Source organism: Stomoxys calcitrans, chromosome 1 (genome assembly GCF_963082655.1).
Source record: "Stomoxys calcitrans chromosome 1, idStoCalc2.1, whole genome shotgun sequence".
Taxonomy (NCBI): Eukaryota; Metazoa; Arthropoda; class Insecta; order Diptera; family Muscidae; genus Stomoxys; species Stomoxys calcitrans.
The window spans coordinates 114,684,955-114,702,499 of record NC_081552.1 but is presented as its reverse complement, the minus strand read 5'-3'; the positions used below and the strand labels follow the sequence as shown (position 1 = coordinate 114,702,499).

At 42.0% G+C, this 17,545-nt stretch overlaps 1 protein-coding gene and 1 long non-coding RNA gene across 2 annotated transcripts; one reads left to right on the top strand and one right to left on the bottom strand.

The window, feature by feature from the left end:
* Positions 1 to 8,933: 8,933 nt before the first annotated feature.
* LOC131997141 (uncharacterized) lies at positions 8,934 to 9,396 on the bottom strand. The gene is made up of 3 exons (XR_009398084.1): positions 9,308 to 9,396; positions 9,161 to 9,255; positions 8,934 to 9,100 (listed from the first exon to the last, which is right to left on the bottom strand). It is a non-coding gene; the product is annotated as an uncharacterized LOC131997141 (long non-coding RNA).
* A 7,519-nt stretch (positions 9,397 to 16,915) lies between these two features.
* On the top strand, positions 16,916 to 17,545 carry LOC131996799 (uncharacterized). Its single transcript, XM_059366754.1, has one exon. It carries the CDS (start codon positions 16,916 to 16,918, stop codon positions 17,543 to 17,545), a length of 630 nt encoding a protein of 209 aa, XP_059222737.1.

The window sequence follows — 17,545 nt, the reverse complement described above, 5'->3', positions numbered from 1 at the left end:
AAAATCTTCGAACGACTCATGCGGTGCCTGTCGACGATCCATCATTTTCCGCTGCACGTCAAAATCGCTTTCGAATTTGCGGAACTGGCTGAGAAAGGCCTCTTTCAAATCAGGGAAGCTATTGATGCGTCCTAGTCTTCGCTGCATCCAGTACCAGTCTTCAGCAGGGCCATCCAAGAGCTGGGGAAACTTTACCAGCACTTCATCCCAATCACATGCAAAATCTTGACGGAGCTGCTCGAGCCGGAACATAAAATCTTCGGCCGTTATCGATTTTCCATCGAACTTCAGCCTCCATTTCTCTATGTCCACTTTCCTGGGGCTTGCGCGCCTTGGCGCGTGTGGATACTCAGGTGCTTGGAATCGACCGGGAGACATATGAGCTGCTGCTGGATGTGACTGGATTGGTGGCTGGCTATACCGGTAATCTCCACCATATTCCATTTCAGCTGCTGGTTGTCCTCGCTGGTGAGCTGAAAACACTGGCCATTGACTTTCTGCCGCTGTGCCATATTGGCGTTGTTGCCCTGGCTGGACGCTTTGTGGATGTGGCGTTATCTGACAGGCTTGCCTTGCATGACCTACAGGTGGTAGATGCGGTCTTTCTGTGTGGACTAACTGCGTTGCCGCCAGTCCGATTGGTTGTTGATCACTCGCCTGTATTTCTCGGTTCGCTCGCTGGTCAAAACCCTGCATGGTAGGACCTCGGGTTCCTTCCAATGTTTGATGGACCAACTGCGGAACTAACAACCGCAGCCTTTCATCCAAAAGCCTTACAAGCTCCATCTGCCCAACACCAATTGCAGAGTTTATAATTGCGTTGAGCTGCGCGTCTGCTTGGCTCTCTTGACCCACAGTGGCGTGCTCTTGACCAGTTCCTGCTTGGTCTCCCTGTTCTCGTCGTTCCCGCTGGATTGTTCGCGCTGTTATGCTGCTGAAATTCGGTGTTTCAGGAGTTGACTGACCCAAAGAAGAGCCAGAGGTGTTCGTTTCGGATGGAGCTGGAGTCGCCACCGCGGAAGTTACTATCATGGGAGCCATGGCTGTTGTGGTTGACACCGTTGCTGACGGGACCGTCGTGGTTATGGTTGTTGTTGTTGCCATCGCTTCACCGTTTGCAAGAGTAGTTGCGCTCGAATAACTATTCGCTCTTGTATCCACCATCTAATCCTAAATGTTACTTCAAAAATTACAATTAAATAAATTCTCTGCTTCTTTAAATTCCTACAGGTAATCGGATTACCAGATCCTGTAAAAACTATGTGTTACTAACAACAATTCAATTTATAAAGAAAAATGGTAGCTCCACCTCATATCATCCAGGACAAACAAAAAAAACATGGTAGTATGTGCAAACAAACATAAAACAGAAATCTCCAAATAAATTCTGAATCTGTCTTCTTCTTATAGGTTAAAATCTCGGTATCAGGAAATTGAAAAGACTGGGTTTGTGTTTGCCAACAAACCCGCCTGTCGCCTAATCGGCGTGGAACAACGTCCCTACTTGCCGGACTCAACAGGAGAGACGGTCTATTGTCCTGAAGAGAGGACTGGCCAACACAAATTGGGCTATTGAAGTGCTATTGAATGAAATGGATGTTTCCTGTTCCATCCCTATGGCCACAAGGCTATGTCGAAGGCCATCCATACATACTGCCTACTACAGACTCAGTGTCGCACATAAGCAATGGGCAGGAAACTCTGTCACAATTATATCCTTCGCTTTCCTTGGGGCTTGCGACCAATGTTGTATTAAAACATTAACTGTCGAGACACACAAGTACACTCACAAAGGACACATCGTAACAGCCACTATAAACAAATGAAACGGTCACCCGAATTCTCGGGCCCCATGTTGCGGGCGCCATTCTTGTCGTGCTCCCGAAGGAACCCTGCTTTGCTTGGAGGGGAGGAAATGAACTGACGGGCGCTGGCTGCTGGCGTTCGAGCACCGGCTGTGGCTCAGTCGAAAAGGGCGCGGTTCTTGCCAGTTCACCTCCTCCAAAGCAGGTGACAAAAAACAAAAATCAACCAGCTGATGGAGGGACACTGATACCTACACAACAACCATGAACAATACTAGACAGACACACACTACCATGTTGACACCACTTAGCATTCAGCTGGTGTCAGGACGCACCCTCCCCACCATGGTGCCCTCTTGCGTCATAATCTATGAGGACACCCCAAATACACCTGTTTGTCCTGGACCGGTAAGTTTGAGCTACCCTTTTTCTTACCTGCTTTTTAGCCTTCCATATTCATTAAATAATTAGAACAGGAAACACTTCGAAATAACGTTATAAACTTCAAGTTTTGGCTTTATTGCATTTCTGCAGTAACTAGAATCTAACAAATTTATAACTATGATTAAATAGGTAAGCGCAAATAAAAAAAACAAAGAGGAAAACCAAATAAAGCAATTCTAAAATTCAATTTAAAAGAATGAGTTAATTCAAAATTTCATGTTTTAAATTCATAATTCGAAATGGATGCAGGAAAAATAAAAGGAAAATTTCTCAGTTTAACAATAATTTAATTCTTGCTTCTTCTTCCAGGAATATGGGTCATCGAGTCTTCCTCGGATCTGGCCTATGGATGGCTATTAATGTTGAAGCTGGTTTCGTCTAGCTTCGGTGCTTGCCTTGGAGCGTCGTCAACCCTGCTTGCCGTTTACCCTATTTCCTGTCCGTCCGTCTGATAATGGTAAGTATCATGTGGGTATAGTCTTATGTAGCTATTTCTTTAAATAAAAGTTATGTTCTTGCAGGATTTACTGGGGTCGTGCCTCTACAGAGCGGACATCAATGTGGGAGCAATGGCTCGTAAGTGTCTCTATGTAAAATACTTCCTGGCCTAGGGTGAGCTCATCCTAACACTGAAAGTTCGCCTCCTAAGTTCTGGCGATGTTTTAAATAAGAACCTGATGTCTGTTCTGTCTCAAACCTTAATTAATTACTGCTTTTCTTTTATATTAAACCTTTATTTTAAGAGTATGTGGTCCAGTATCTGTCTGTCCGTCCGTGCACGTCAATCGTATTGTCTTGTTTCAAGTATGGAAATGGGATTCGAAAGTGGGTACCTTGGGCGTTGTCGGCTGACCAACGCCGTGTTGCTATCGCCTGACTGGCTGATATTCCAACGTTGGGACAGTGGAGGTGGAGTTTATGTCTGGGTGAGTATTTATTGATTTTTTTTTATTTTATTCTTTGCAGGTAACTTTATTTTCTTTTCAGGTTAATCTTTCCCCCCTTTTTATTTTCAGGGATTACTTTCTTTTCAGGTTTTCAACGTTTCTTTGCAGGTTTTCTTTTGCAATTTAAAACAATTTTTAATAATTTTTAGTTATTTCATTTTTCTCACGAATTTCAGAGTTTTTCAATACTTTTTCTCAATATTTCCTTTTCAGATTTTTAAATCTTTTTGTTTCAGGTTTTAAATGTCTTCTTTTTCTTCTCTTAATGTTCGTTCAATTTGCCTTTAGATTTACAAAATTTTTTTAATTATTAGATTTCTTTCATTTCAGTTTCTTTTATTTCAAATTCACAATCATTTAACAATTTCCTTGTAGATTTAGCTGTCTTTGTTTGTAGATTATTGCCATTCTATTTAGCTTTAAGTTCATTACATTTTACTTTGCTTGTTTGGTAGCCCAGGCAAGATTATTAAATAAAAAAACACTATTTCACCGCGGTTTCTCTGTCTTTTTATTTTTTTTATTCTTGGGCTTTCACTCCACCTCCGGTAGCTTCGCTGTCCAAATCCAAAAAGAACGCTTCATCTTGGGGACTCTAGCCAGCTTGGCTTTGGTTGGTCTCCATCATGAAGTTGGTCTTCCAGCCGGCACCAACAAAACATATGGGGGCAGCCATAATAACAGGTTGGTGTCAGCTGGTTGTCTCCCTCTCCTTGATGAGGGCCAACCATAGCCAGTAGGTGTCGCTGGAGTAAGGCAAGTCACAACCAGGTGGCGCTGTAGTGCCATTATTCGGCGCACACCACAAGTTTAGACCTATCTCGCCTGCGCTTGACGCTAGTGACCCCTACATGGAATGTATGGGGGTAGCAGTCAGGTCTGGTACTGCCGAGATAGGGATATACAACGTGTATATACCGGTAGCTGTGTCCCGATTAATGGCCAGGCTTACAACCCCGACATAAGTGGGTTGCTATCTGGCCATAATCGTCTGGTTCTGGGGGATTTTAATGCGCATCACACGTCATGGCATTCTCCCCTAGGTAACGACCAGCGTGGCATAGCTTTGGCAGAGCAGATAGATAGCTCCACGTTTTGCACGGTGAATGAGGATGCCCCTACTAGGATTACGAGGAGGTGCAGCAGCTCGCCAGACATCTCAATTGCATCCCCTGATCTCCTGAGTGACGTATCCTGGCAAGCCGTCATCTCTTTGGGGTCAGACCACCTCCCCATAATTCTCACCATCGACCGACCACCCGACTTCATAACCTCTGAGCGCCGGACATTTATCAATTATAAGAAGGCCGATTGGACTGGCTTCAGAGAGTATACCGATCGCCGCTTCAGTGAACCCGAGAGAGACAGGGCAAGGAGACGAGCCATTCGCCGTATTCGTGGTCTCCGAGCCGATGAACAGCCATCACAATTTACCGTGGGCGAAGTTACGAATGTTATCCGTGGCGCTAAATCTTCCAAGGCGTTGGGCCCCGACGGAATCTCTACTTTGATGCTGAAGAATCTGGATTCACCTGGAGTTGAGTACCTTACCACTGTCCTCAACCTGTCATTGAACACTCTTATGGTTACCGATGTCTGGAAAATGGTCAGAGTGATCCCGCTACTGAAGCCTGAAAAAGACCCGAGTTTGGGAGAGTCGTACAGACCGATCTCCCTTCTCTCACCAGTGGCAAAGACGCTTGAGGCATTACTCCTCCCGAGCCTCGTAGGAGAATTTCCATTCGCCGAGCATCAACATGGATTTCGGAGACTGCACAGAACAACAGCTTTGTATGCCATCACCACACACATTTGCCGTGGCTTCAATCAACCCAGGCCATGTGATAGGACGGTCCTCGTGGCACTGGACCTATCGAAGGCATTCGACACTGTCAGCCATGCCAAATTATTTAAGGACATCGCCAACACAACCCTCCAGCCAGGCCTGAAATGATGGGTCGCGAATTATCTGTGTGGTTGCCAGTCTTTTGTGGAATTTAGGGATAAGAAGTCGAAACACCGTAGAGTGAAACAGGGAGTTCCCCAAGGTGGGGTGATATCTCCGGCACTGTTTAACCTCTACATATCCTCCAGACGGCATAGAGATCGTATCATATGCGGACGATTGTACGATCATGGCATCAGGCCCCCCACCCATTGATGACATCTGCGATAGGTTGAACGTCTACCTCAACGAGCTTGCCTCATATTTCGCTGCAAGAAATCTGAAGATATCCGCCACCAAATCTTCAGCCACACTGTTCACTACAAATACGCGTGAGGTGAATACTGAGCTGACTGTGATGGTCGACCGACCAGTGTCCCAAAATACTTGGCGTCACATTTGACAGCTCTTATACATTCTCCTCACATGCCACAGCAATCTGCAATAAAGTCAAAAGTAGAAACAAGGTCCTCAAGTCACTCGCTGGCAGCACTTGGGGTGCAGACAAAGAAACCTTGTTGACCACGTACAAAGCAATTGCCCGGTCTGTGGTAAGTTATGCAGCGCCAGTGTGGTCTCGTCAACTTTGTGACACGCAGTGGAATAATATTCAGATCTGTCAGAATGACGCCCTTAGAGCTGCGACGGGCTGTCTCCTCAGTTCTCATGTGGACCACCTCCATCAGGAGACAAAGATCCTACCAGTTCGAAGACATAACTACATGCTTTCTAAGCAATACCTTTTGGGCTGCTATCGCAGAAACCAAATCATCATCTTGTGGATAGATACCCACCGCCCAGAAGCCTTAAGGTAGATCTACACGATCTAGAGCGTGAAGTTCAGCGCTACAAGAGAGAACCTCTAGATCAAGCAGCATATCAAGCGGGTCTAAACAACATTCATGCAGACACAGTAGCAGACGCGGTAATTGGCTACCGGGTGAATGTAGTCCTTGGAGAACGACCGCCACCCATTGCACTCGAAGAAATCGACCTCCCCCGGCAAACCAGAGTGGTTCTGGCTCAATTACGTTCCGGCAGATGCAGCCGCCTCAATTCCCACAGAGCTAGGATTGAAGCCGACGTGCAAGATGTATGTCCCAATTGTAACCAGGGACCGCACGATACACGTCACCTGTTTAACTGCCCGGCCAGACCCACTCGACTCAGACCCAGATCCCTGTGGACGCACCCCATCTTAGTCGCAGAGTTCCTGGGTCTTGACACTCAACAGAATCAAGCAGACGAAAGATAGAACACAAGCAGACGAAAGATAGAACACAATAAACTGCTACAACAACAACAACCTTTTTTGCCCACGGCAGAGCAATAAAGACAGACAACTAGAGGAAAAAAAAATAAGTTGTCATACCCATGGGCAGAAGGCAAACCCACATGGGCCATCAGGCATCAATAGTATAAATTATACATATTGAGACATCATATATAATCAGGTGTGTATGCCACTTGTTCTGTCACTGTATTAATAACTAATAATAATTTGTATACGCATTTTGCCAGACGCCGGGACAGGCAACTATGACCAGTGTACATTGTGGAAATACCTGAGGCCATGACTGCGTGTCCATTACCTGTACCTTTTCCCAAAAAAAAAATGCATGATCGTTGTTTCATTCATCATCATGTTTCTTGTGTCCTTATGAGCCATCAATAAAAAACATATCGATTTGGATTTGTGTCTTCTTTCGAATCTTTGGGCAAGTAAAGGGTGATTTTTTTGAGGTTAGGATTTTCATGCATTTCAGACATGGTGTCAAAGAGAAAGATGCTCAGTATGCTTTGACATTTCATCATGAATAGACTTACTAACGAGCAACGCTTACAAATCATTGAATTTTATTACCAAAATCAGTGTTCGGTTCGAAATGTGTTCATTCACCGTAACGTTGCGTCCAACAGCATCTTTGAAAAAATACGGTCCAATGATTCCACCAGCGTACAAACCACACCAAACAGTGCATTTTTCGGGATGCATGGGCAGTTCTTGAACGGCTTCTGGTTGCTCTTCACTCCAAATGCGGCAATTTTGCTTATTTACGTAGCCATTCAACCAGAAATGAGCCTCATCGCTGAACAAAATTTGTCAAAATTTAAACACATTTCGAACCGAACACTGATTTTGGTAATAAAATTCAATGATTTGCAAGCGTTGCTCGTTAGTAAGTCTATTCATGATGAAATGTCAAAGCATACTGAGCATCTTTCTCTTTGACACCATGTCTGAAATCCCACGTGATCTGTCAAATACTAATGCATGAAAATCCTAACCTCAAAAAAATCACCCTTTAAAAGAATCGGCTGGTCTATATTAGGGTGCCTCCGCAACAGAATAGAGCAACGCTCTAATAGAAAAAATTACAGTGCTATTCTGAAAAGTGATGTTACACGTACCTATCGCGGCTTGAGGATATTTTCTGGCACCGGCTAGCTTCGTCGACGTCTCTGGGGAGGTCCCAACCCTATATCCTCGCCCTATGCCCGTAGACAATAAAAAAACAATAACATCAAATACAAAAAAAAACACTACTTACACCTGCACTTTCACATTCCATTTGTTTTGGGAGATCGTTCTTTGACCTCCGGTCGCCCGCCCTACCTTGGTCAACATTACAGCGTATTTGTGTGACCCCACAAACCCGCCCACATCACCTAACTTACCACTTTACATCCCCCTCAACAATTACTTTGACGCATCATAATTTAAATTTTTAAACAATCACGATATAAACATATTTATTATAATAAAACTAAGACTAATCTAACTTTAAGTATTTTTTTCCTAATATCTATTTTATATTGCTGGTTGTCTCTAATTACAAAGTTATTTATGAAATGGTGTTGTAGATATGAAAATTAATAAGATGAATGGTCTTTTTGGACCAAAAACTCAACGATCGTAGAACCCTCAAAGACTTATTGAAGCCTTTCTGACTAATTAGCTAATTTAAAGCCCTTTAATAAAAAATTCCCCATGACCTGGTCTAAAGGAGCTCGCTTAGGTAAGTTCTACGGGTAAGTATTTGTCAGTTTCAAACAAAAGTTAAACCAAAAACTATGAATAAATAAAAAAAATATCTATCTTTGGGGGCCCTATCACAGAATTTCTTTCAGTGTGTAAATCAAATATGATGTCAAAGTAATATCAAAATTAAAATATAAATAAAAGTTTATAATTAATTAAATAAATAAATAAAAAATCTAAAGTTTGAACATAAAAAAAAAATCATATTGACATAAATACATGAACTTATTTAATAAACCTATTCGTCATGATGATGGTTGTGGCTCGTTTTGTTAATTATGTTGGCTTGCTTGTTTGTACCGCCAATATTTTGTCGCATCAGTCTCGCTGATTATTTGTATCATGCGAGACAACACTGGTGGAATGATGCGATCAATAATAAAAATTATCTGTATGTTGGATGTAGAAGTTGCGTTTGTGTGTAAATGCGTGTGCGAGTACCAAACAGAAGACCCACAAGATGATAATTATGCATTCAAAGGGAGAAACACATGAATTAGAGCCAAACATAAATATATGTGGATGACCGCAAAACACAAAAGAACAACAAAAAAACAAGACTAAGAATTTTGGGAATTTGTTGTGGTGCTGAGCTTTTGCTCTCACGAACATGTACGTATTGGTGATCCAACCACTTTGTTACAAAAATTACAAAGTGTTAATGCCAGTGGCCGACAGATGGAGTTCCTCCACTGAATAGCGTCGGTAATGATGGTCTCTCCGAAGGACGGACTTTAATACTCCTTTTATTCAAATTCTCGGCCACATTAAACTTTGGAAAAATTAAATGGAACGCTCCTACCTTACTTCTGCAACAAACGCTGGTTGCGCCGTGGATTCTGGGGCTACTACGATGTAGGAATCACTGTCAATATTTTCCTGGATAACCTTTCCACTAGATTTATTCCGTCGCCTCCTGAAAACAGGGAAATTTTTCATATAGAGCGCACAAAAAAACTAACCCCAATAAATTTACCTTTTGCAGTCTCAGGGGCTTTAATTATTTAAATAAAAATCGACGTTAGACTCTATCCTCAAAAACAAATACCACCCTACTATAAAAGAAAAACACTTTATCTTTAAATTTACTTTCACATATTAACGTCCTTTTTTTAACACTTACTTTGAGATCATTATTAATCTGTGCCTGCTCAGCACCACTCTTTTCACAACTAATGGCGTTTTTCCCCTTTCTATGCCCTTTTATAGGCCAGAGTTGAAACAATGGCGATTTTCCAGGGCCGACATAATGGAAGCTATCCGACATTTCTATTTAATATTCTCATCATCGTTGTTATATCTGGCCTTTTCTAATAATTCGTCTCGGTTTTAAATAATTCTCTCTCATAACCGCATAGAATTTATGAATGAATCAACCTACCACACGTCATTATCAATCGTACTCTACGGATCCCACTAACTACCAACTACTTAGTACGAGTAGTAATGAGTGGCAACATTGGCCGATAATGCCGTGCCGCTGTCAAACAAACCCAAATGTCATCATCGATTTTCTTATTAACACGCAGCCGTCAGGGAGTATATAACAAATAATAATTTTGATAATAATTTGCTAATAATTTTTCTTTTATTTACGCAGGAACATAAAGAGGAATTGGTTAAAATGCTGCATTCAACAACCACCCTGGACATGGTGGGGTGTCCAAACAGCTCTTCCAGACCCCGCCAGCAACCATAAGAGAATAGGGGCTGGAAATAAACGTGGGGAACTCCCACACCCTGAGATTCAGCCGGGCAATACTGCAGTTCACCATTAGGGAAGTAAACAATGTCCATCCTTCAAAATAAACATCCGATATTTTGTGTTCTCTTCCTCTTTGCAGGTGCGGTCTCTCATCGATGTCGGAAAACACCATCATTCACATGTCCAGGCATGTAAGATACACACGTTCGCCCATAGGACAAATAAAAAAGAAAAGACCGTGCAGGTCCAATAGTTATAAATGAATATAGAAACTTATATCGTCTAGTCAATAGTGTATAATCACAAAAAAATATGATCACAGGAAAACAAAAAGAAACAAGTGTAGAATTACGAAAAAGCGTGTTTATAATTAGGCGGTATAGAGGGGTGTAGCGTAAAAAAAACAATCACGACAAAACACAGATATTTGTACCTATATTGCACTATAGATTTAGATATCTCTTATATTAGGACAAGCACGAACGTATAACTTATCCTAATATTGCACTGAGAGAAAAATCATATTCTAACTCTATATTGCACTACATTTTAATATCTTTTACGTGATATATGCCTATTGGTTTGCCCTGAATCGTCTCCAATTCATACATATTTTCGCCAACAGGCCGTACAACTCGACATTTCAAAAATTTTGCATTTATATTCTTTGTACGATATTCCGCATATATACTTCTTGGCCGGGTATAAACTTGACGCAACGAGCTATTCTGTTATACCTTTCGGCGCTCCGTTGGTATGCCTTGTGCATGTTGTCGCTAATCCGGGCCCTGATCACCTCCAACTTGTCTGGCCTTGTCAAATCCTTCATCTCATGATCCGACATCGACATAAGTTTACGGGCCAGCCTGTAATCAGCCGCATTTGAAAACATGTGGTATCGAATAGTGCGAAGAAAGGCGCTACACCGGTGGCCGAATGCACTGACGTCCTCAACGCGCACTCAATCTCAGAGAGGTATGCATCCCAGTCCCTATGATCTTCATCCAGATAGGTTCTGATCGCCGTGATCACTGACTGATTAACCCTCTCTGAAGCATTGGATTGTGGCGAATATACCGCAGTTCTCAAGTGGGTGATCTTGTAAGCCTCCACCATTTCCTGAAAGGCCTTTGAAACAAATTGTACACCATTATAGCTGCGGATAACCTCAGGTACCCCAAATTTGTGAAAAACTTCTTGAATGAAAAATTGTATCACATTTGTGGCGGTGGCCTCTTTCATGACTTTAAGAAGAGTAAACTTGGAGCAGTGATCCACAACAATAAAGACATAGGCATGGAGCGGGGGTATTTTCCAAAAAGTCAATGTATAATTTCTGGAAAGGTCTTTCAGTCACTACCCCCTGACCTATCCCAGGCATCATATTTCGATTAGATGATTTGGCCTCCTGGCAGCTTTGGCAATTCTTCACTTATTGTCGAACTTGTACCGTCATCCGAGGCCAATAGAAAAATCGTTTAACCCGTTCCAGGGTCTTGGCCACTCCACCATGAGCGCAAGTGAGAGATTTATGGGATTTTTCGATTATTTCATGAGAAAGGCTAGTTGGCACCCAGAGTTTCCATATGAATTCCTCCTCCAGTTCCTGATCAAATAGGGTTTTCTTAATTATCTTATCATTCTCAATCTTATGGTCAGGTAAGTTTTCCTGGTTAACCATTATGTCACGAATCAAGTCCAAGTATTCCTTACTCTCAAACTCATTTGTCTCGAAATCCAATAAATCATCTCTTGTGATCTCTTCAATGTCTATGGAGGTGGGAGCTCTAGACAACATGTCAGCGACAACATTGTCGGACCCTTTACGGTGCTCAATATCAAAATCAAATGCCTGCAGTTGTAAGGACCAACGAGCCAATCTCCCGGTCAACTCCTTCAATGACATCAGCCATTTGAGAGAGGCGTGGTCTGTGATGATCGTAAAAGGCATCATCTCGACGTATGGCCTGAACTTCTTAATTGCCATAACCGCAGACAAACATTCCTTTTCTGTCACGCTATAATTGCGCTGACAGGCATTCATCTTCTGGGAATAAAAGGCAATGGCGTGTTCTTCCCCCCGGTCGTTCAACTGGAACAGTACCGCCCCTATACCATACTCACTGGCGTCGCATTGTATAAAGAAACGCTTCGAGAAATCGGCATGGCGTAGTACAGGCGCTGAAGTCAAGGCCCGCTTAAGACCCTCAAATGACGATATGGCCTCATTTGTCATCTCAAACTTCTTTGACTTCTTCAGTGCATCAGTTAGTGGGGCCGATATTGAGGCAAAGTCTTTTATAAAGCGCCTGTACCACCCAGCGGTTCCTAGGAAGCTTCTTACTTCCCGTGGGTTCCGGGGTACCTTGATACTCCGTATGGTCTTAACCTTATCTGGATTCGTCTTCAATTTACCGTCACCGATGATGAACCCTAGGTACTTCAATTCGCGAAAGCAAAACTGCTACTTCTTCAAGCCTATCGTAAGGTTGGCATTTCTCAGGCACTTCGCAACCTCCTCCAACAACCGAACGTGTTCATCAAAGTCGCTGGAGATCACCAACAGATCATCCAAGTAGATGAACACATTCTCCTTCAGGTGCTGGGGTACTACACGGTCCATTAACCTACATAAGCGTTGTGCCGCGTTACAGAGGCCAAACGGCATCACCCTGAATTGATATAGGGGGCGCCCTGGTACTGTAAACGCGGTGTAGGACTTGCCTTTGGCATCGAGCTCGATCTGCCAAAAAGCAAATTTTAAAGTCTACACTGCTTATGTAGTAAGTTTCATCGATTCTGCTCAAGATGCCTTCTATATTTTGGAGCGGGTACGCGTCCTTCACCATCAATTTATTTAACTTTCGGGCATCTAGACAGAATCGATTCTTCCCTGGCTTCCTCACGACCGTAGTTCTGTTGCTCCTAGGACTTTTACTCTCTTCTATTACCCCAAGCCTGAGCATGTTATCAATCTCCTCGTATACTATGGCCTGTACTGCCGGTGAGATAGGGTAATGACGGTCCTTTACCGGCACCACACCATCAACCAATACGATTGTATGTGTTTCTAAATTAGTTTTGCTTAAACCCTTATCTTCAAACGTTTCAAAGCTTTGAATTGCTTTCTTAAATTTCTCCTGCTGTTTCGGAGTCAGTTCGTGGGGGTTTAATTTATATTCCTCATCTTCCCCTACAATATCTTTTGTTATATTTTCAATGTCGAGCTCATTAACTTCTATGATTTCTGGAGCCAATCCAAACAATCTCCAAAAATCTATGCCAAGGTACAATTGCTGCTCTAGTTCAGGACATAAATAAAAGTCTATGTCTTCAATCTTGTCTTTATACTGTATTTTTAAATTAACATTACCTAGAATTGTGTGGTCCTGACCTGCAGCGGTTCTTGCCTGTGAAAATATCGGTCTAAAGGACATCTCCAATTGATCCAGCAATTCTCTGCAACCTTTTCCTAGAATACTCACAGAGGCTCCGGTATCTAGCAATTAATGCCTTGCAATTTGACTTCGGCATACACTCTTGGATCCGATCGGTCACTAGCTCTTAAAATAGCTCCTAACAAAAATTTCATTTTCTTCCTTTTGTTCTTAAACTTTTGCCGTACTGGGTATTATTTCAGTCGTAACGTTCTCAGCATTATTTTCTACAAATATTCTTTTTCTTACCTTATCATAATTTTCTTTTCTCATCTTTACGGGTACATAATGTCTAGTTTCAGGACGTACAATCTTATTATTCGACATCAACAAACACTTAACTATGTCTAATTTCCTGAAGGGGTTCTCTAACGGACGTGGCCCCCCTGAATTCTCCACGCCCTTGTTCCTGTTTCCCTGCTGGCAAACATTACACCTCGGCGTGGTTGTACCAGGATTACCACACTTGTAACAAAACAAGGTCCTAACAGCCTCTTCGCCGTCTCGAAAAGAGTGTCCTTGCTGGCGACAGTTCCAGCATGTCATTGGTGCCTTGAAATTTCTCTCATGATTGACCGCAGCCACCTCTTGCACCCTTGGACTGTCATAGTCATTCTCAGAACTAGTCTCAGTCAAATCCATATAAATATCGTTGACATGTCTAGTGGGACGCATAGCAGGGGGTACATTCCTGTTATCACGTCTAGGGAAATTCTTTTCAGCCTCATTACATTCCATTCTGAGTTGTTCGACCGATGAGACCTGTTTTGGGTAAACGATTCTGCCAATACTCTCCTTCACATTCTTCTTCATGATCTTTATCATGTCGAACTCAGATATGGGCTGTACTAATTTGGCCCTTATTTGCCCCATGACGTGGAAAAACGAGTCGATTGATTCATTCATTTCTTGTTTACGTTGGGCTAAATCGGTTAAAATTTCAAAATTAGAACGGGAAGTCTGGTATTGGCTAAGCAAACTGTGTTTCAAATCATCCCAATTATGAAACTTGTGAGTCTTTTGAAATAGCCAATACCATGATTCAGCACGACCAGTCATCAAAAGGGGAAAACCTCGTATAACTTCGGCCCATGGAATTCTATACTGCCATTGAAAATACTCCAGCCTATAGACAAATTCTTCCACCCCTAAGCCATTAGTTGTTCCATCAACCATCAATCCTAATTTATTGATTGTTCATGGAACAGGCTTTTGTTGATTCTCTAAAAATTTAACCTAAAATAAATCTATGAGCGTCAATGGTATTTTATGATTTGGGATAGCAAACATTGATGCATCGAGCAGATACAGATTGTCAGGGTAATTAAAATTGAGTTGTGATAAGGAAGTAAAAACTGTGTGAATGGAATTTTCCACTCATTTGAAGACCATGATAATGCTATCTAATGTTTGTTTAGGATCGTGGCTTAGGCTGGTTGGTCTGCTGTTGTAGAATATTTGGTTATGTTTCGTGGCGTATTTCGATTGGTCAGTTTAGGTTTAAGATTGAAAGAGAAAGAGCTAGTTTAAGTTATATAGTCTTTTTTTTTAATTAGGATAAGAATTATTGTAGTTTATAAATTTTCAATAAATGATCAGTACGAATTTAATACTCAACATCAATAGTTCGGTAACTATTATTGGTCCTTCGAACCGGATTAAAGTCGGGAGAATTCGGGAGAGTTTGAAAAGAAAAAGTTTAGTGTTGTGTACGTGTTGATAAAAAAAAAAAAACACAATGGCTAATATGGAGAAATTCGTGGAAGCGCAGAAGAATTTAGCCGAAAGTATGGTGAAAATAAAAAATAAGTTGAGTGAAGAACGGCTGACCAGAGCAGGGTTCGATCAATTGGAGAGAAATTATCATGATTCAGTCAAGAAATTGAAGAGTAATCATGAAGTGATGATGACAATAGAGCCCAAGAGCGATGATTACTTCGTAAAGGATTTTTACGGATTAATGATGAATGGGCTGGTGAAGGAGGTTGAGGAGATGATAAGGAGTCGGGAGGTAACGGTTCAGGAGAAAAGCAACATTGGCAGTGGCGCAGAAGGAAGTAATCTGGGACTGCAGTTGGAGAGGAAAGAAGAGTTTGGGAGCAGGGAGGAAGCAGCAGTTGGAAAAGCGGCAATGCTACAGGAGAAGCCGTCAATAAGGAAATATTTTTTCCAAAAAATCGAAAGAATAGAGAAGAGATTGGAAAGTGGTGAAGTCGATGAGAGAGATATCGAAGATAGTTTGCGGCAGTTGAATGGATTTTATGACAAGTTGCTGGCAACGAATGAAATAGACGAGGAAGTCTTTGAACAATACGAGGAGATGACGGAAAGACTTAGTATTCGACGGAAAGTCGTTGGAGAGCAAAAAATGGAGAAAGCAGAGGGAAAAGAAATACGCAGCAACATCAGGTTAAGCGAAGTGAGGATACCCGAGTTCAGCGGCAAAATTGAGGACTGGGAGTCATTCCATGACTTATTTAAAAATTTGGTGCATAATTCGCCTCATTTTTCCGAAGTAGAGAAATTATACAGGCTGAAGGCAGCCATTAAAGGAGACGCAGCTCAACTAATTCAGCATTTAAAAATAACCGACTCCAATTATGAAGCTGCCTTTGAATTATTGAAGAAAAGGTACAAGAATAGGAGATTGATGTTCACGAATTTGTGTGATAAGATTCTGGACCAACCAGTAATGAATAGCGATTCAGCGGCAAGTATAAGACGCATGCTTGACACTACCAAAAACTGTGTAATGGCGTTGAGGGGCATGAATGTGTCTACAAAGGATGCTGAACCATTTATTGCCAGAATAATTGTGAGAAAGTTTGATAAGGATGGGTTGCGGCTATATGAGCAACAAGTAAGGAAGCCGAGAGAAATTCAAACTTTGGATGATGTCTTAGAATTTTTGCAACAACAATACCTTGCGTTGGAAGCGGCGGGAGAGCAGGAAGTGAACGTGAAGAGAATTTATGGAAACAAAAATAATATGTCAACCAAATTTTGCTACTTTTGTGAGAAAAGTGGGCACGGGGTGATAGAATGCAGGAAGATGTTGGCAATGACACCGGCAGAGAGAAAGCCTGCGGTAGCTGCGAAAAAAATTTGTTTCGTTTGTCTTTTACACAGGACAGACAGAAAATGCAATAGTGTTGTGCGCTGCAACAAATGTGGAGGTAATCACCATCATTATCTTCACAATGGTGACCAAAGAAGCGTTAATCAGCAAGTTAATCCCACATCATCTATGGTAATTGAGAGAAAACAACAACAAGTTTTATTGGCAACAGCATTGGTAAAAGTACGGGCAGCGACGGGAGAATTTGAGTTGCTACGGGCAATGATAGATCAAGGGTCACAGATAACATCAATTTCGGAAGAAGCTTCGCAGATTTTGGGATTGCCAAGGATAAAAGAAAAAACGGAAATACACGGCTTGGGTGGTACTTTGGTTGGTGTGTCGAAGTACAAAGTGGACTTAGTTATAAAGCCAAGATTTCTTAGCAAACATGTATTCAATTCACAGGCGATGGTACTACCTACGATAAATCCTTCGACATAGATATGATATAAATCCTTCGACATAGATATGAAGCAATGGCGAAACTGTATGTTGGCTGATCCATTCTTCAATAAATCCGATCGCATTGATCTAATAATCGGTGGAGACATTTACGCCGACATAATGGAAAAAGGGCAGAAGAGAGTAAGCGGTCCGTTCTCACAACAAACGAAACTTGGTTGGATAGTATCTGGAGCTCTATCCAATGGAATAAGCAAAGTGGAAAAAGTGCAGGTGGCTGCGACGAACCTTGAACGTTTTTGGGAAGTAGAGGAAGTGGAAGCAGAAGATCAGTGTACAAATGATGACCAGTGGTGCATGCAGAATTTTGAAAAATCGACCGTTATTCGAGATGATGGTCGATTGATGGTGTCATTACCTTTTAAGGCTGATATGGAACTAGGCGAATCCAAACCGCAAGCAATGGCCAGGTTTTTGAATGGTGAAAAGAAGTTGGAGAAATATCCATCACTAAAAGCTGAATATATAACCTTCATGCGAGAGTATCGGGAACTGGGTCATATGGTGCAAGTACCGATGGAGATGAAAGGAAAATATTACTTACCGCATCAAGCAGTGATCAGAAAGATAGCCGAACAACGAAAGTGCGAGTGGTGTTTGATGCATCAGCGAAAACATCGAATCAAAGAAGTTTGA

Excerpts from the sequence above, each read along its gene's own strand:
- LOC131996799 (XM_059366754.1), top strand. The coding sequence starts at position 16,916 with ATGAAGCAATGGCGAAACTGTATGTTGGCTGATCCATTCTTCAATAAA.